The sequence below is a fragment of the Apis mellifera genome, linkage group LG1, assembly GCF_003254395.2.
Source record: "Apis mellifera strain DH4 linkage group LG1, Amel_HAv3.1, whole genome shotgun sequence".
In the NCBI taxonomy this organism is placed as follows: Eukaryota; Metazoa; Arthropoda; class Insecta; order Hymenoptera; family Apidae; genus Apis; species Apis mellifera.
In genome coordinates this window covers 12,863,539-12,883,802 of record NC_037638.1, presented here as the reverse complement: position 1 = coordinate 12,883,802, position 20,264 = coordinate 12,863,539, and the positions used below count along the sequence as shown (strand labels likewise).

General features: G+C 30.2%; 1 protein-coding gene across 5 annotated transcripts in view; it reads right to left on the bottom strand.

The window, feature by feature from the left end:
* The window catches only part of LOC410718 (puratrophin-1), a 401,681-nt gene that overhangs the window by 143,295 nt on the left and 238,122 nt on the right, over positions 1 to 20,264 (bottom strand). For all 5 annotated transcript variants that reach the window (XM_026445379.1, XM_016913622.2, XM_026445373.1 and 2 more), the window contains one exon: positions 4,249 to 4,366. In XM_026445379.1, the coding sequence (XP_026301164.1) occupies positions 4,249 to 4,366 (118 nt within the window). The remainder of the gene's footprint in view (positions 1 to 4,248; positions 4,367 to 20,264) is intronic.

Below are 20,264 nucleotides of genomic sequence, written 5' to 3'. Positions count from 1 at the left end.
ACCAGAACAAAAAATTTTATACAAATACGCAGCATCCAAATATCACTTAATAACAAAAAAAAAAAAATTAAATACGAAGAATTAAAATTTAAAAAATTCGACGATCAAATCTCAAGATGCAACAACACCGCTCTCTTCACGAATTTCCCCGTTTCTTCTCTCATGGAAAGAAAAGGAGGGACGTTCCTCCAGGGGAATACCATCTGCTCATCTTCCCTCCGCGAGAGGAGCGAGCACGGTTGCACGGGGCACCATAAAGCCGCACGATCGACGATACCGCAATAGGCTGCCGTGGCTATCGTACGTGATATGTTTTACGAGCCGGCCAGCATGCGAACGCGGCCAAACGAGCGGGCAAATCGAAGGACTCCTCCTCCTCCTCCTTCTCCTTCTCTCCACGACCGCATCCTTTACGATCCATCCTTTCGACTCCTCCGGCCCGCTGACAATCGAAGCTAGAGAAGAGAGGAGGAGGATCGAGACGCGTTTCTTAATCGCGATCGATCGAGGAGGAAAAGAAAAAGAGAAAAATAAGCGTTTACGGTCGTTGCATGGCTCCGCTGCCGGGCGAGCTCGTGCTCGTTTGCCGGCCTGGTACTAAATAATTCATCGGGCTGCCGCTGCTTTTGGATTGCGGGGATTGGCTCGTTCAAACGTTGCATCGAATCGTGTTTCTGGAATTTTGCCCGCCCGCGGTTCGATAGAGATTCGTTTATTAACGGTGGACGGATCGGTGCAATATTCATTCATCTGCAGGATCGGATAAATAGAAGAAGGGAGAAGAGATGCAGAAATTGAATTTGATTAAATTTTTTTTCTGGCCGAGCATTTGCCATTCATCAAGTTTAATTTAAATAGTTTATATTTTTTTTAAAAGTCATATAAGAATACACGTTTTATTTTACGGAGATAAAAATTGAAATATATTTCCAAATCGAATGCAAGAATATTTGTGTACGTTAAAACGATTTTTGTTACGCTGGAGTAGCATGGATCGATTCCACGTAAGGATATAATACTTCTATCGTCGAGTATAATTGAAAGTAAATTTATTATTGAAATAATAATAAATTTATAATTTATCAATTTCAGAAAAAGGAATCTTACATTTTCCACCGCCAAAGGATGCATCAAAAAAAAAAAATATCGTATCGAAGATGAGGAAATTGGAGGCGGTCCAATATCGGTAAAGTAGAATTGGCAAAGATCGACCGGGGGCACTGACAAGGATAGCAATAAAATAAATTGGCTTTATGCCCGATTCTTATCAATGAGATATGCACTTTCTCCGAACAATAGACATATTACGTAACGCGAAATATATTCAGTTTCCTCGTGTTGCGAACGCTTTCCTCGATACACCGCCGATAATGGACGATCGTTATTCAAAATTCTATCCCCCTCCTACTCCACCGACGCGTTAAGTGGCGAATGATTTACCGCCTTTTATTCGCGTACGTGGCCGCGAACACCGTTTTCAAGATACGATACGATCGAAAAATTGGAAAGAATTCCGCCCGGAGAGAAAGGGCGACACCTGTTTCCCATTTCTATTATTTACGGCCTTACGGTTGCTTATTATCCGCGAAACCATGGGAGACAGACAACATCTCGGCCGCTCGGTTCTCGTCATCAACTTAATTACGGCCGATTAGCGGATACCGATGCGCCGTACACGCGTGTGAAATCGCGGTGGATTTTCAAAGGAGAAGAATGGAGAACGCGTACGCGAGAAATTAATTCCTTTGAATAGAGCCTGCTGGCCAGTTTCACCTTTCGGAATTTATGCGCATCGCGATTGCGCAGGTGGAAGTATTAATGAAACGAATATTCGATCGAATATGTATATCTCTTTATAACCAATATTATACTCTTCCATAACCAAGTTAATAATTTTCAAGTGCAGAAAAATGATAAAATCGATATTAATCGTATTTCTTTACACGCACGCTCTTCGATTCCCAATATATTCTTCCATAACCAAGTTAATAATTTTCAAGTGCAGAAAAATGATAAAATCGATATTAATCGTATTTCTTTACACGCATGCTCTTCGATTTTCCCAATATATTCTTCCATAACCAAGTTAATAATTTTCAAGTGCAGAAAAATCGATATTAATATTAATTTTTTTTTTATTGAAAACAAGATTAAAAGAATTAATTTTTGTTCTAAAGTAAAAAATATAATTTTGAAAGCTATCGAAAACTTGTAATTTTGAATTCACTTGCGCTTAATTAATTAATTAATACATAACATTATTTATGTATTACATAGATATAATTTTTATTGTATATATATATAATTTTTTATTGTATAACATAACATTACATAACATTATTATATAAAATTGAAAAATATTGAGGATTTTAAAACGAAATTTTACATCTATATAATTATCACGCCGTTGGATCTTCCAAACACGATGGGACTGATTGAAATTCCCGATAAGAACACGCACGTCAGGTTAATTGAATTATCGGGCAACGAGCATCGCGGTAATTATCGACGATATAGTGATTTTTCAACTTGGATTTCGATTAGTCTCGGCCGAGCGGGCTGATTAGAAAAAAGTATCGCGCCCTCGCGTTAATTAATAACCCGCGCGGGGATCTGAGGAAAATCGTAGCTTAGGAATTATTGTTAGAAGGAGGGGGCTTGGCTTTGCCACCTCGCGTATACGTGATTACGGTGGGCGTGTCGCCGATGTCACGGCCGTGGAAAATTATAATTATTACGGAAACCGTCGTCGATCACGCGTTGGAAAGCTTGCTACTCGGGCAACCGGATTAACGAATCGCCGTTATTATTCGCGGGAAATACGGTCACCGTGATAAATCATTAATTTTCTGGCCGACGTGTGAATTCTTTTTTCTTTTTTTTTTTTTTCGATTATTGAGATGTCGAATTATTCTTCCGTATGCATATCTGATTATTTAAGAGATTTAAAACGAGATATCGAAGATGGCTGTGGAATGAATTATTATTAAAATGTCGAATTAGATTTATTCTGTATCTGATTCTTAAGAAAATATTTATCAACGTGTTAAATTTTAATACTGATTTTAAAAGACAATTCAAATTGTTGATAAATAATAATAAAATAAATTGAACGTTTTTAATTCGATTATTGAGATGTCGAATTATTCTTCCGTATGCATATCTGATTATTTAGGAGATAAAGAACGAGATATGATTGAAGATAGCTGTGGAATGAATTATTATTAAAATATCGAATTAGATTTATTCTGTATCTGATTCTTAAGAAAATATTTATCAAGGTGTTAAATTTTAATATTGATTTTAAAAGGTAATTCAAATTGTTGGTAAATAATAATAAAATAAATTGAACGTTTTTAATTCGATTATTGAGATGTCGAATTATTCTTCCGTATGCATATCTGATTATTTGTGGAATGAATTATTGTTAAAATGTCGAATTAGATTTATTCTATTCTGTAGATATTCTGATTCTTAAGAAAATATTTATCAAGGTGTTAAAATTTAATACCGATTTTAAAAGACAATTCAAATTGTTGATAAATAATAATAAAATAAATTGAACGTTTTTAATTCGATTATTGAGATGTCGAATTAAAAACATTTCTTCCATATCTGATTATTTGTGGAATGAATTATTGTTAAAATGTCGAATTAGATTTATTTTATTCTATATCTGATTCTTAAGAAAATATTTATCAAGGTGTTAAATTTTAATGTTGATTTTAAAAGACAATTCAAAAATTGAACGTTTTTAATTATAATAATATATACAAATCAATTGATGATTTTATTTACAATCCATTAGTTGAAGATTGTAAGCAAATTGTAAGATTGAAGCATTCTTCATTTCATAAGTATAAAAATAATAAAATTTTATTGATCATTTCATATTAAATGATGTTATCAAATATGGCATATCGTGAAATGAATCACTTGATAAAAATATAGCAATTAAACTCACACAACAATAAGAGAAAATACTAGAAAATAATAGAACTAATTAATTATAGAAAGTTTACTATACAATGGCGAATATAGAAAAAATTCTTACCTACTTTTAATTCAATTAATTAAATAATTATCGTTATAAATTGTATATTTTCTTAATCATAGATTTAAAATAACTCTCACGTGCCTAAAATATTTATATACTTAAAATATAAATATTCTTACATAAGAATTTCATCTAATTTGCATCTTCCTTTTCCGTTGCACAAATTTAACGATAAAGAGAAGAATAATTACCTGGGTAAACGGGCGAGGTAGAGCAGAAACGATGACACTTCCTTGACAGAGAGGGCCTCCCTTCTGGACGGCTCGTCCTCGAATTCGAGAACGGGTCTGCCATGTGTGTCCGTGCAGCCTAAAATCCAAAAGTTCCGTAAAAATTCGGCCGAATTTATTTCGCCAATTAAATATCTGAAAGAGACTGTAAAAAAAAAAAATATTCTTGAAAAAATTATATACGATATATTACGAGATAATAATACAGTTTCTATCCTTTATCACTTTTTGGAAATGGAATTCGTGTAATTTTTAATACCGTTATTTGTCACAAAAGAGGATCGAGATATCTTATATAGAAAGATCATCGTATATCGTAACACTTAATATACGAAAAAAGTTAAATAAACTCTCAAACGTTAAGAAAAACTGATTTTTCCCACTTAATATTTCCTTAAATTAAGCAACAAAATTTCATTTAAAGAGAGATATACATATAAAACAAAGGATTTTATCTCCTTGTATCAACCATCTTTCGTAAAAACATCGTTTCGACAATTTCCCTTCCTACAAGTTAAACAATATATAACCCAATATATGTAGCCAGAGGGAGAGAGAGAGAAAAAAAAAGAAGTGGATACTAACGTGAAACAGAGTCGCGAGCCAGCTCACGAAACGATCCGTGCCGCATTAACGGCGTAATAAAAGTCGGTAACAGCATTTGATTACAGGCCGTGATCAGATTCGGGTTGATACCACGATCGTAATCTTCAAGCTGGCTCGTATAACTTATTAAATGATCGGCTTTTAGCCGTGCCTATCTCTCGGATCCCGCCACCCGGAGTAGGTCATCTTCCGGTTAAATCTTCGACTACCTATCCTTCCCCCTCCCCCCCCCCCCTTTCTTCTTTCGATATATCGACGAAAATGTATAATAACCAAACGCAAGACGGACGAAACGAAGGATCCGTGTAAGAGTAACGCGAAAGCGCGGCTGAAATAGGGGACGTCGTAAAATCTTATTGTCTTAATCGTGACCGGGATGCCGGGGATCGGATGTCAATGGAAGCCAAGCTATCGCCGCGGATCGGATCGTTCGATTGACGCACGACCGATGTTACCTCGCGATCTCTTGTCGTTGTTCATCGATTAGACTCGATATACGAGCGATACCATCTCTTTCGTGGCTGAGACACGGTTTGAAGTTGACTTTTGTTTCGTTCGGTGATTGATTATATATATATGTGTGTGTGTGTATGGATAATTGGAAGAGGATATACGGGATTAAGTTTCTTTACATTCGTACGTGTTCAATTGTTACGTATAGATTGGAATATACATAATCAAATATACATAAGCAATATATATATCAATAATATACATAATCAAATATACATAATCAATATATATATATATCAATAATGTACATAATCAAATATACATAATATAACAATTCTAGTTAAAATTCAATATACAAAATTATTGATTCTAATTAAAATAAATACAATTTTAATATTAAATATTTTTTCCAAAATTCTGATAATATTTAATTGATTATATATATACATATATGGATAATTGGAAGAGGATATACGAGATTAAATTTCTTTACATTCATATGTATTTAATTGTTACATATAGATTGGAAGTCAAATACACTTTTCAATATAAATTCAATTATTTATTGAATATATATATATATATAATTAGTGGAATTAAAGGATAGTCTAAAAAATTCCAGCTAAAATTCAATATTCAAAATTATTAATTCTAATTAAAATAAATATAATTTCAATATTAAATATTTTTTCCAAAATTCTGATAATATTTAATTGATTATATATATATATATATATATATATATATATATATATATGGATAATTGGAAAAGGATATACGAGATTAAATTTCTTCACATTTATACATGTGAATGGAACGTATAGATTGGAAGTCAAATATACGTACATATTATATATACATAATATATATACATATATTATATATACTAGTTAGATATATACTTAACTAGAATTTTATATTATATAAAATTCTAGCTAAAATTCAATATTCAAAATTATTGATTCTAATTAAAATAAATACAATTTCAATATTAATTCAATATTATTATTTTTTCCAAAATTCTGATAATATTTAATTGATTATATATATATGGATAATTGGAAGAGGATATACAAGATTAAATTTCTTTACATTCATATGTGTTCAATTGTTATATAAATTGGAAGTCAAATATACATAATATAACAATTCTAGCTAAAATTCAATATACAAAATTATTGATTCTAATTAAAATAAATACAATTTCCAAAATTCTGATAATATTTAATTTATTGTTCACCATCTCTTTCGTGATTGAGACACGGTTTGAAGTTGATTTCGAACTTTTGTTTCGTCAATGATTAATTATATATATGGATAATTGAAAGAGGATATACAATCTATATATACATATAGATTGAAAGTCAAATATAAAATATAAAATTCTAGCTAAAATTCAGTATTCAAAATTATTGATTCTAGTTAAAATAAATACAATTTCAATGTCAAATATTTTTTCCAAAATTCTGATAATATTTAATTTATTGTTCACCATCTCTTTCGTGGCTGGGACACGGTTTTAGCTTGGAAATTGATTTCGAACTTTTCTTTCATCAGTGATTAATTATATATATATATATATATATATATATATATATATATGTGTATGGATAATTGAAAGAGGATATACAAGATTAAATTTCTTTACATTCGTACGTGTTCAATTGTTATATAAATTGGAAGTCAAATATACATAATATAACAATTCTAGCTAAAATTCAATATACAAAATTATTGATTCTAATTAAAATAAATACAATTTCCAAAATTCTGATAATATGTAATTTATTGTTCACCATCTCTTTCGTGACACGGTTTGAAGTTGACTTTGAACTTTTGTTTCGTCGGTGATTGATTATATATATAGCTAAAATTCAATATTCAAAATTAAAATAAATACAATTTCAATATCAAATATTTTTTCCAAGATAACATTTAATTAATTGTTCAAATGACAAAATGATTTTTAATTAACACAATTAATAAAGAGTTACCAGCCAGGTCGAGTGAGCACAATTTGAGATTATGCCACGTCGAATCGATAAATTTCCGAGCGAACGATTTTTATTTATATCGGGAGAAAAAAGGGTATCCGGATCTTATCTTTTCCGTTTTCGAGAGGTCCGAGTGACTGACATGCGCGACCACGTGCTCGTGACGCGTGCCGTTCGCAACGTTTTACACGGACCAACAGCAACGGAATCGGCCCGAGGGCGATCGCTCGAGGGCGTTAATGATAATTCATAGTGGCGTAAGTTACACAGGCGATTACACGGCAAAGCGATGATAATGCCCCGATGCCAGTGGGCAAATTCGTGCACGCTTCGTGAATTCTCCATGAGGCCGGCAATAATACTCGGCGTGCAACGCAATTTTATCCGTTTATGTATATAATGTAACGGAGTTTAAACAAGGGGGATATTAAAAATTCGAAGAAATTTATTTATTACCGCGAATTTTCATCACAGTGATAATTACAATTGTATATACGATATTAATAATCGAAATATTATTTATACAAGTGTAGCAATTATTTTTGTGTTGGAAAATTATACGTACATGTATATTTATTTAATAAAAAATTTCAACTATTTCTATTTTTATTGAAATCGAAGCTGAATAATCTCAAATTTTATACACTCTTCTTAAAACTATATCTATAAAATCAATTTTTTTCTAAGAATAAATAAGAAATTATTTTAAACATTATATTCACAAAAGAATTACACGAGTAAAGTTGAAAGTTCTATTTCTTAAGCTCGATAAAAAATCCTGTAATAAAAATATTCATATATATATATGTATATATATAATTTAACTAATCGATACTCTAAAGTGTTTCCACTTTCTAAAACATTTCTTCTGAACATCCTATATACTAAAAACCTTCTTCATTGCTGAAAATCACGAAACCCATCTACCAAATCACACGTTCTCTTCTCACTTACGTAAGCCATACTCTTGTTTCTAAAAACAAGCGCGCAATCTTCCGCCTATTTTCCCGGAAATGGGCGAAAAGAAAAAAAAGAAAAGATAAGTCTGTCGCGGCGATCTATCCCGACATCTTCATCTCGCGGAGGATCGTGTAATCGATCGGTTATGGTAATTCGAGCGACCGGTCGGGATCGTTAAAGATCGGTGGCGGATCTCTTGCATTTCCTTGCTTCGAGAAATCACGCTGGCAACGCGAATTCCCGATGTTTACGACGCGATTACCCCGTAACAGTTCTGCCCCCGCTTCCCGATTTTCTATCCAGCCTTCGGCGACCGTTCCGTTCACGTGTTTCCGTGGAAACGGCGTTTAAACGTTTATTCCCGAGTTGTTCGTTCACGGAACGAAATGGAAGGAGGAGGAAGGAGAAAGTTTGGGAGAGGTTTACATTTTTATCGAAGTTTGTGGATAATTCAACTCGCAATCTAATACAGAAAATATATATATAAGTGTAAGTATAAATTAATACGCTTGCGTTACTTCTATTACACAATCGACAACAAACGTTAAATAGACGATAACAATAAAAAAATAGAAATGTACGATAAAGATAAATAAATAAATAAATTTCTATAAAATTATTTTCAAAAGTCACTTTCACTGTGAAGTTGATTCGACTATATTATTGGTATAAATCTATGATTCGTCCTGGTACTGCATCTACTTTAATTCCTAAAGATGAATGAATTAGTCGATGTTGTAATTAATCGTAATGGAATTTTTTATTGAAATAATTATTCGATTATCTGTTTCTATAATTTAGTATATACGAATCAAATTCAATATTAATTAAATTCTGGATATTCATAAGATCAATATCATTGATGACTTGATTTAATTGAAAAAAAATAAAATTTTTAATGAAGGAAAACAATTTCAATATTATGATTTTTTAATAAAAATAAATTTGAGAATTTATTTAAAAATAAATCTAAAATAATATAAATAGTTAATAATTGAAATTATAATAATAATTATTACAACTTATATCATGAAATGAAATTAAATTATCTTGAAATATAAATACAAATCACGTGGAAATTTTGATAAATAATATTTATCAATATTAAATTATTAATTTCCAACCACTCGACGTTCCTCCTCGAAATGACTTCATCGTTCGCTTTCGTTTCCCACGAAACGCGATAAAATCCTCTTCGAAACAATTCTCCTTGCTGAATCCTCCCCCCCTCCTTCGCCACACGGCACCCGAAGGCCAACGAAAATTCCACCGCTTTCTACGCGCCGTGTCCCGGGATCGAGTTACAATAATAACCGTTCGACGTCGGGAGGCGCATATATATATATATATATATATCCCGGCGTGGCGCGCATTCCGCCTCTCACAAATCGTCGCTCGTCCATCATCATCGCATTACCCCCACCCCTCGATAAAGATTGAACGGGCCGGATACTCGGCTTTTAGCGTAAATCAAGCGTACTTACTGCGCGTCCACTGCAACAGGAATCCGCGGTTAAGTAACGAAGAATTGTACGTAGCGAAGAAGAAGATCGCGATGATGAAGAAAAAGGATAAGAATAAAATAAACCTTAAACCTCCTCAAATAATTATTTTCTCAAATATTTAAGAAGAAAAATATATCGAGAAAAAAAATTTCGATCGAAATTGAATTAAATTGGATATAAATTAAGTTAGAATTATTTGAAATAATTATTTGTAAATTGTTATTTGCGATAGATAAATTTCGATCGGAAAGGGAAGATGGAAAAGAGAGGATAGCTGAAGGCGAGCTCAGCTGCGTGAGAAAGATGAACGGATATGGCCGGATGGATACGTCAATACGCATGCGTCATTAGCCGGCTTTTTGGATTTATTGCCGCCCCGTAGATTTCTCTAATTGCGCGCTCGCTTTATCCCTCTTTGTATCCCGCGATTTTCTTCTTCGTCGAATCGGTTCCCATCCACGCGGCTACACGCGCGATCTTAAAGATCGATTTCTATTAAAATGAAAACGTCGAGAGACGGTGCCGTGAAAAGGGGCTGCAGGGCGTAGCGGAACGTGTAATTCACCGACACCCGGTTGAATTATTGGCGTTGATCGAGCCAGATGCGCGTTGATCGCTAATAGAGGAAGATCTAGCGAGGAGAGAGGCTGCTCCTTCTCCACTCTCCCCTTAACCAGCGATGGAATTGAATACGTTGCGAGTAGATACGAATCTCTTAACAAATGAAGCGTGGATTTCTTCTATTATTATTCGACAAAATTTCGAATAATTTTATTTTTCTTGTTGCATCTCAACCATTTCAAGTTTTTATTATTATTTCTCGAGTTTTTCAACTCGACTCGATCCAGAATTCAATCTTGTTGAAAGTAGAATTAATTTTTTTATAATAATTAATTATCTTTACTATTCGAATTCTTCGAGTTGTCACATTTATGAATGATACGAATCTCTTAACAAATGAAGCGTAGATTTCTTCTATTATTATTCGATTAATCCACAAATACAATAATAAAATTTCGATAATTTTATTTTTCTTGTTGCATCTCAACCGTTTCAAGTTTTTATATTATTTCTCGAATTTTTCAACTCGATCCAGAATTCAATCTTGTTGAAAATAGAATTAATTTTTTTATAATAATTAATTACCTTTACTATTCGAATTTGAGTTGTTACATTTATGAATAATACGAATCTCTTAACAAATGAAGCGTGGATTTCTTCTATTATTCGATTAATCCACAAATACAATAATAAAATTTCGATAATTTTATTTTTCTTGTTGCATCTCAACCATTTCAAGTTTTTATTATTTCTCGAGTTTTTCAACTCGACTCGATCCAGAATTCAATTTTATTGAAAGTAGAATTAATTTTTTTATAATTAATTATCTTTACTATTCGAATTCTTCGAATTCTTCGAGTTATTACATTTATGATACGAATCTCTTAACAAATGAAGCGTGGATTTCTTCTATTATTATTCGACAAAATTTCGATAATTTTATTTTTCTTGTTGCATCTCAACCATTTCAAGTTTTTATGTTATTTCTCGAGTTTTTCAACTCGACTCGATCCAGAATTCAATCTTGTTAAAAATAAAATTAATTTTTTTATAATAATTAATTATCTTTACTATTCGAATTCTTCGAGTTGTTATATTTATGAATGATACGAATCTCTTAACAAATGAAGCGTGAATTTCTTCTATTATTATTCGATTAATCCATAAATACAATAATACGACAATAATTTTGTTTTTCTTATTGCATCTCAACCATTTCAAATTTTTATTATTTCTCGAGTTTTTCAACTCGACTCGATCCAGAATTCAATCTTGTTGAAAGTAGAATTAATTTTTTTATAATTAATTATTTTTACTATTCGAATTCTTCGAATTCTTTGAGTTGTTACATTTATGAATGATACGAATCTCTTAACAAATGAAGCGTGGATTTCTTCTATTATTATTCCATTAATCCACAAATACAATAATACGACAAAATTTCGATAATTTTATTTTTCTTGTTGCATCTCAACCATTTCAAATTTTTATTATTTCTCGAGTTTTTCAACTCGACTCGATCCAGAATTCAATCTTGTTGAAAGTAGAATTAATTTTTTTAATGATAATTAATTATCTTTACTATTCGAATTCTTCGAGTTGTTACATTTATGAATGATACGAATCTCTTAACAAATAAAGCGTGGATTTCTTCCATTATTATTCGATTAATCCACAAATACAATAATAAAATTTCGATAATTTTATTTTTCTTGTTGCATCTCAACCATTGCATCTCATCGATCCAGAATTCAATCTTGTTGAAAGTAGAATTAATTTTTTTAATGATAATTAATTATCTTTACTATTCGAATTCTTCGAGTTGTTACATTTATGAATGATATGAATCTCTTAACAAATAAAGCGTGGATTTCTTCCATTATTATTCGATTAATCCACAAATACAATAATAAAATTTCGATAATTTTATTTTTCTTGTTGCATCTCAACCATTGCATCTCATCGATCCAGAATTCAATCTTGTTGAAAGTAGAATTAATTTTTTTAATGATAATTAATTATCTTTACTATTCGAATTCTTCGAGTTGTTACATTTATGAATGATATGAATCTCTTAACAAATAAAGCGTGGATTTCTTCCATTATTATTCGATTAATCCACAAATACAATAATAAAATTTCGATAATTTTATTTTTCTTGTTGCATCTCAACCATTGCATCTCATCGATCCAGAATTCAATCTTGTTGAAAGTAGAATTAATTTTTTTAATGATAATTAATTATCTTTACTATTCGAATTCTTCGAGTTGTTACATTTATAAATGATACGAATCTCTTAACAAATGAAGCGTGGATTTCTTCTATTATTATTCGATTAATCCACAAATACAATAATAAAATTTCGATAATTTTATTTTTCTTGTTGCATCTCAACCATTCCAAGTTTTTATATTATTTCTCGAGTTTTTCAACTCGACTCGATCCAGAATTCAATCTTGTTGAAAGTAGAATTAATTTTTTTAATAATAATTAATTATCTTTACTATTCGAATTCTTCGAGTTGTTACATTTATGAATGATATGAATCTCTTAACAAATAAAGCGTGGATTTCTTCCATTATTATTCGATTAATCCACAAATACAATAATAAAATTTCGATAATTTTATTTTTCTTGTTGCATCTCAACCATTGCATCTCATCGATCCAGAATTCAATCTTGTTGAAAGTAGAATTAATTTTTTTAATGATAATTAATTATCTTTACTATTCGAATTCTTCGAGTTGTTACATTTACGAATACACTTAAGTCGAACTTAACCCCATCACTACTTCCTCCTCTCTTCGTGGAGCGAGGCAGAGTCGTGCTCTCGTATCGACCACGGTCTGGATTAATGCCCGGCCAGAGCTAGTCGAGCCGCTAATCGCTTAATTAGTCGCGCCTCGACGTTGCCGCGGACGCGAGAGGATCCACTCTTTCAGCTCGCGCTGCTACCACCGATTCCCTCGGTTTAACGGTAATTTGAATAACTTTGAGACGGGAAATCGATGCGTTTTCGTGGGGAAAAATGCTTGGTAAGAATGTGACCAAGGTTTTCTCCTTTTTCTTTTCAGGATTATTTGACGAATGGGTGTAGTTAAGGGTTAAGTAACGGTTAAGTACATTGTTGTGATATCGATGGATGGTAAAATCGGTCAAGATTGTAAATAAATAATATTATATAAATTATATATATAAATAATAATATAATATAAATATTGTTGTGATATCGATGGATGGTAAAATCGGTCAAGATTTGTAAATAAATAATATTATATAAATTATATATATAAGTAATAATATAATATAAATATTGTTGTGATATCGATGGATGGTAAAATCGGTCAAGATTGTAAATAAATAATATTATATAAATTATATATATAAATAATAATATAATATAAATAATATCAAGTTAAAATTGGCTGATAGTGATTTAAGCACATTTGAGATTTTTACAAATTAATTAATAATCTTTATCATTTTCGTTGTTCAAATAAGAAATTATTGCTGTGTTTATTTAGAATTAAAGATAAATATTTGTTTCCTTCTTCTGAAAATCCTTCTTTTTCTTAAATCTTTTATTCTCTGTGCTATAATTAATCTGAATCAATAGCTAAGCTTCATCTAATCAAACTCAACTTTTATTATTCATTAAAAGTTTTAATAAAATTATTTTATTATAACCAACATTGATACATATCATAACCATTCGATTTAAATATGTATCTATAATAATTTTTGCATTTTGAAACATCCTAGAACGCGATATCTATTAATTTATTTTTCTTTTAATTTTTCATTTTCCTTTCTATATTCATTAAAAGTTTTAGTAAAAATATTTTATTGTAACCAGCATCGTGCATATCATAACCATTCGATTTAAATACGATATCTATAATAATTTTTGCATTTTGAAACATCCTAATTTATTTTTCTTTTAATCTTTCATTTTCCTTTCTGTTTCAAAAAAGAGAACAGAATAATTCAACAAAAAGATTCAATCTCGATTACATTCGTCTTGGAGTATCCTCCATTCGCGATACTCTGGTCCTCGAGGAACAACAAACAAGCATATTCATCGTGAAATTGGTTTTAATAAAAGGCAGCCTCGAAACTCGTGAAGGAGAAAGGGAAGACTCGTTTCTAATGGAGTGGAAAGAGGCTGGCTGGCTGCCTGCCTGCCAAGACCTCTCGTCCAACCACGCTGATAAGTAAAATTATCGCGGTGCTCGCGCTCAACGTGCGCCGAGTTGACCCTGGGCCGAGTATCGGCCACGACTTGGGATTAACACTCGTTAGCTCGCTCGAGAGCTGCTATAATCGCTTAATTAGTCGCTGAAGGCACCAACACGCTCCTCTCCGCGCCTCTCGTGGCAAATCGCGACCAAAGTTTCACCACTAACACTTGATACGAACCGCGAGAGATCTGTAATTATAATCGCATCGGCGCGGACAGGTAGCGCGTATCCGACATCTTTGAATTTTAAATATTTGTAAATGGAAAATAATTTTTTTTCGTCAATTTTTTCGTTTCGATTTTTACTTCTTTTGTTTTTATTTTTCGTTTGATTTGATAAATTTTTTCTTTAAACTTGGAGATGGGAGTTAATTTTAAATATTTTAAATATTTTGAAATTTTTGAATTTTAAATATTTGTAAATGGAAAATAATTTTTTTTCATCAATTTTTTCGTTTCGATTTTTACTTCTTTTATTCTTATTTTTCGTTTGATTTGATAAATTTTTTCTTTAAACTTGGAGATGGGAGTTAATTTTAAATATTTTAAATATTTTGAAATTTTTAAATTTTAAATATTTGTAAATGGAAAATAATTTTTTTTCATCAATTTTTTCGTTTCGATTTTTACTTCTTTTGTTTTTATTTTTCGTTTGATTTGATAAATTTTTTCTTTAAACTTGGAGATGGGAGTTAATTTTAAATATTTTAAATATTTTGAAATTTTTGAATTTTAAATATTTGTAAATGGAAAATAATTTTTTTTCATCAATTTTTTCGTTTCGATTTTTACTTCTTTTATTCTTATTTTTCGTTTGATTTGATAAATTTTTTCTTTAAACTTGGAGATGGGAGTTAATTTTAAATATTTTAAATATTTTGAAATTTTTGAATTTTAAATATTTGTAAATGGAAAATAATTTTTTTTCATCAATTTTTTCGTTTCGATTTTTACTTCTTTTATTCTTATTTTTCGTTTGATTTGATAAATTTTTTCTTTAAACTTGGAGATGGGAGTTAATTGATTAAATTTCAATTCTTTTATGTATTTTTGTATTTTTTTTAAAACTAAATTATATATGATTTGCAAGTTTGGAACATGATGTAAATGAATATTTTTATTCTTTCATTTTTTATTTTAAAGAATATTAAATTGTTCAAAAATAGAAATTGAGAGTAGAAATAGATATGAAGGATTTCTCCTTAGGATTTAGGATATTATATATTCTTGATTGATTTCTTCTGTTCTTATAGTTTTCGGAAGTAACAGCACTTTCACAGTGATTGCCTTCAGGCAGCCAACTATTTGGACGTTAGGATCGAAAGAAGTCTAATCATAGATTAGCGGCGAGCGAGGAATTTCTCTTTGGATCGTTCATAAAAAAAAAAAGAAAAGAAAAAAAAGAAATTTAATCCAGTTCTATACAATCTAAATATTAGATTCCATTTGGATTGTAGATACAGATTATATTAATATCATATGTGAATCGTAGATTGTATTTCAAATAATCATTCAAAACGTGTATTTTTCGAGCAATCATCGAATTTGAGCGCGAAAATTTTTATCGTATACGAGATATCAATCATAAGTGTGAGATGAAAGGTTGGATCAATTGTAAAATTGATTTATGTATTGATTTAAGAAATTTCAGTCGACAGATCAATTAAATCAATTATTGAAATAATTATTTATACAATCGATTCCGAAAGTTTGAATAACAAATTTTTTTCTCAACTATGTAATTTCTTTTCAAATAATTGCACTGATTAGTTTTAAATCTTTTCTCAAACTAAAGAATATCGAAATTTTAATAAAATTTAATAATTGATGATAATTTTTCCTCATTTTGATATATTTTTTCTACCATTTTAATTATCCAGAAATATTTTTCAAAATCAAATAACGTGATGCACTCTCAATTAAATATTCATATCGAAAGAATTACTTGATTATAATAATTAATAAAAATTTGCAATTGGCACGTTAAAAAACGATCTCTTTTTCAAAATCAAAAAACGTGACAAAGATGCACTCTCAATTAAATATCCATATCGAAAGAATTACTTGATTATAATAATTAATAAAATTTACAATTAACACGTTAAAAAACGATCTCTTCTTCAAAATCAAATAACGCGACGAAGATGCACTCTCGATTAAATATTCATATCGAAAGAATTACTTAATTACAATAATTAATAAAATTTGCAATTGACACGTTAAAAAACGATCTCTTTTTCAAAATCAAATAACGAAGATGCACTCTCGATTAAATATTCATATCGAAAGAATTACTTGATTATAGGATTATAATAATTAATAAAATTTGCAATTAACACGTTAAAAAACGATCTCTTTTTCAAAATCAAAAAACGTGACAAAGATGCACTCTCGATTAAATATTCATATCGAAAGAATTACTTAATTACAATAATTAATAAAATTTACAATTAACACGTTAAAAAAACGATCTTTTTTTCAAAATCAAATAACATGACAAAGATGCACTCTCAATTAAATATCCATATCGAAAGAATTACTTGATTATAATAATTAATAAAATTTGCAATTGACACGTTAAAAAACGATCTCTTTTTCAAAATCAAATAACGCGACGAAGATGCACTCTCGATTAAATATTCATATCGAAAGAATTACTTAATTACAATAATTAATAAAATTTGCAATTGACACGTTAAAAAACGATCTCTTTTTCAAAATCAAATAACGTGACAAAGATGCACTCTCGATTAAATATTCATATCGAAAGAATTACTTAATTACAATAATTAATAAAATTTACAATTAACACGTTAAAAAAACGATCTTTTTTTCAAAATCAAATAACATGACAAAGATGCACTCTCAATTAAATATCCATATCGAAAGAATTACTTGATTATAATAATTAATAAAATTTGCAATTGACACGTTAAAAAACGATCTCTTTTTCAAAATCAAATAACGCGACGAAGATGCACTCTCGATTAAATATTCATATCGAAAGAATTACTTAATTACAATAATTAATAAAATTTGCAATTGACACGTTAAAAAACGATCTCTTTTTCAAAATCAAATAACGCGACAAAAATGCACTCTCGATTAAATATTCATATCGAAAGAATTACTTGATTGTAGGATCGTAATAATTAATAAAATTTGCAATTAACACGTTAAAAAACGATCTCTTTTTCAAAATCAAAAAACGTGACAAAGATGCACTCTCGATTAAATATTCATATCGAAAGAATTACTTAATTACAATAATTAATAAAATTTACAATTAACACGTTAAAAAAACGATCTTTTTTTCAAAATCAAATAACATGACAAAGATGCACTCTCAATTAAATATCCATATCGAAAGAATTACTTGATTATAATAATTAATAAAATTTGCAATTGACACGTTAAAAAACGATCTCTTTTTCAAAATCAAATAACGCGACGAAGATGCACTCTCGATTAAATATTCATATCGAAAGAATTACTTAATTACAATAATTAATAAAATTTGCAATTGACACGTTAAAAAACGATCTCTTTTTCAAAATCAAATAACGCGACAAAAATGCACTCTCGATTAAATATTCATATCGAAAGAATTACTTGATTGTAGGATCGTAATAATTAATAAAATTTACAATTAACACGTTAAAAAACGATCTCTTTTTCAAAATCAAATAACGTGACGAAGATGCACTCTCAATTAAATATCCATATCGAAAGAATTACTTGATTATAATAATTAATAAAAATTTGCAATTGACACGTTAAAAAACGATCTCTTTTTCAAAATCAAATAATGTGACAAAGATGCACTCTCAATTAAATATTCATCTCGGAAGAATTACTTAATTGTAGGATTAATAATTAATAAAATTTGCAATTGACACGTTAAAAAACGATCTTAGAATTTTTTCTAACCAAGCAGAACAAGAAAATGTAAACTTTCCTCCGATTCGAAATCCAGAGCTCGTAAAAAAACACCCATGTTTACGCTCAAACACGTATCCGCAAGACCGCCGTTTAACCTCCGCGGGTTAAGGCTGTTTCACACCTGTGTCGGAAATTTTTCCAATAAAAGGGACGAGTTAAACGATTTTCGCGGAGATTGGCGAATCGTATTAAGCGAGCTGATTAATAACCACGGACGAACATCTTATTTGCGGAAAGTCTTTGCTCGCACAAAGGCCAAGCGCGTGTTCACTGCTCAGGTCAGAATGTATATATATATATATATATATATACACGGGGAAAAAAAGGGTGGAAAAAAAGAACGCCTCGACCTCTATTAACCTTCAATCTTTCACCTTTCGACAGACTATCGACTTCTGCGTACCGCTCGTCGATCATGCGCGACGTGCAAAGCACGAGCGAGCGGCGCCTCGCTGGCTCCCTCTCGTTTTCCCGTGTTTCGTACACACGGAAATGAGCCGACCGATTGGATGGAAATTGCCCTGCAAAGAATTTCATCCTTCGACAACGCGTGATTTTCGAAGAGAGAGGTAAAGAGAGATTTATTTATTTTTTTTTTTTTTTTGTTTATTTATATCGAGATGTTTCTACAAGGAAAATGATCATTATCGATGATATTCGAGTTTTCGTTAAAATTTGAGATGCAAGTAAAAACAGTGGATGCATTTTTAGAGAAATGGTTAAGGAAATAATAAGATAATTATATGATAAGATTATTTATAAGTTTATTTTCGATTTAAAATAATACACCATTAAAAAAGATTAGGTTTATCGTATTAAAAAACAAGTCATTGATTTATGGATCTATTTTATATAATACTTTAAATTCTATTAATTTTAATCTATAGATTTTAATTTCGAAAAAGTTTCGATAAATAATTGAATCCTTCCACACGGTGGACACGGTGAACGTATTTCAGTCGCAGTTCACCAGTGAAAGGGTTAAGGTCCCACGGCCTTCGAGAAACTTTATAAGAGTCTCCTCCGCACGCCAACAATGTGTACGCTAGGCGAGAAACAGAAAATCGTAAATAATAGCCAGCGTACACGTTATGTATACCCGCTTAACTTTCCGCGCACGCAAAATCTCTTCCAATGTCTCAAAAACGGCTGCTATAAATCTCCGCTTCGTGATGAAAATCACGAGACGTTTTCAATTCTGATTTTGTCTGTCATCTGGATGATTTTATATTCTTATTCTCGTTGTGCATACATGAACATTGTTACGATCGAATTTAAACTTGATATCTATTCAAATATTATATGCTTAAAGAGATTGTATTTATTTAAATATTTTGAAAAATCAAGGTCTTTGGAATTATTTTTTGAATTCAATTTCTTTTTTTTTTTTCAGTTGAAATCATAATAAATTTGATAAAAATAAATAAATAAAGTTATCTAGAAGTCTAATTTTACTTGCAAAATATTATTTATTATTTTATAGAGCGTTCCATCTAACTTAAATTGATTATAATAAAGTAATAAGTAAACATGATTTGATATTTTCGTATATCAATTTTTGATTCTAATAAAATTTTTACGAAATAGATCAAAATTATTATTGTTTGTAATTGAAAGATTAAAACAGTCAATAATGTAGACATTATTTAAATACGATTCATTGCAATAGGATCATAAAATCCAATTAACGATTATTAATATCGATGTGGAAAATT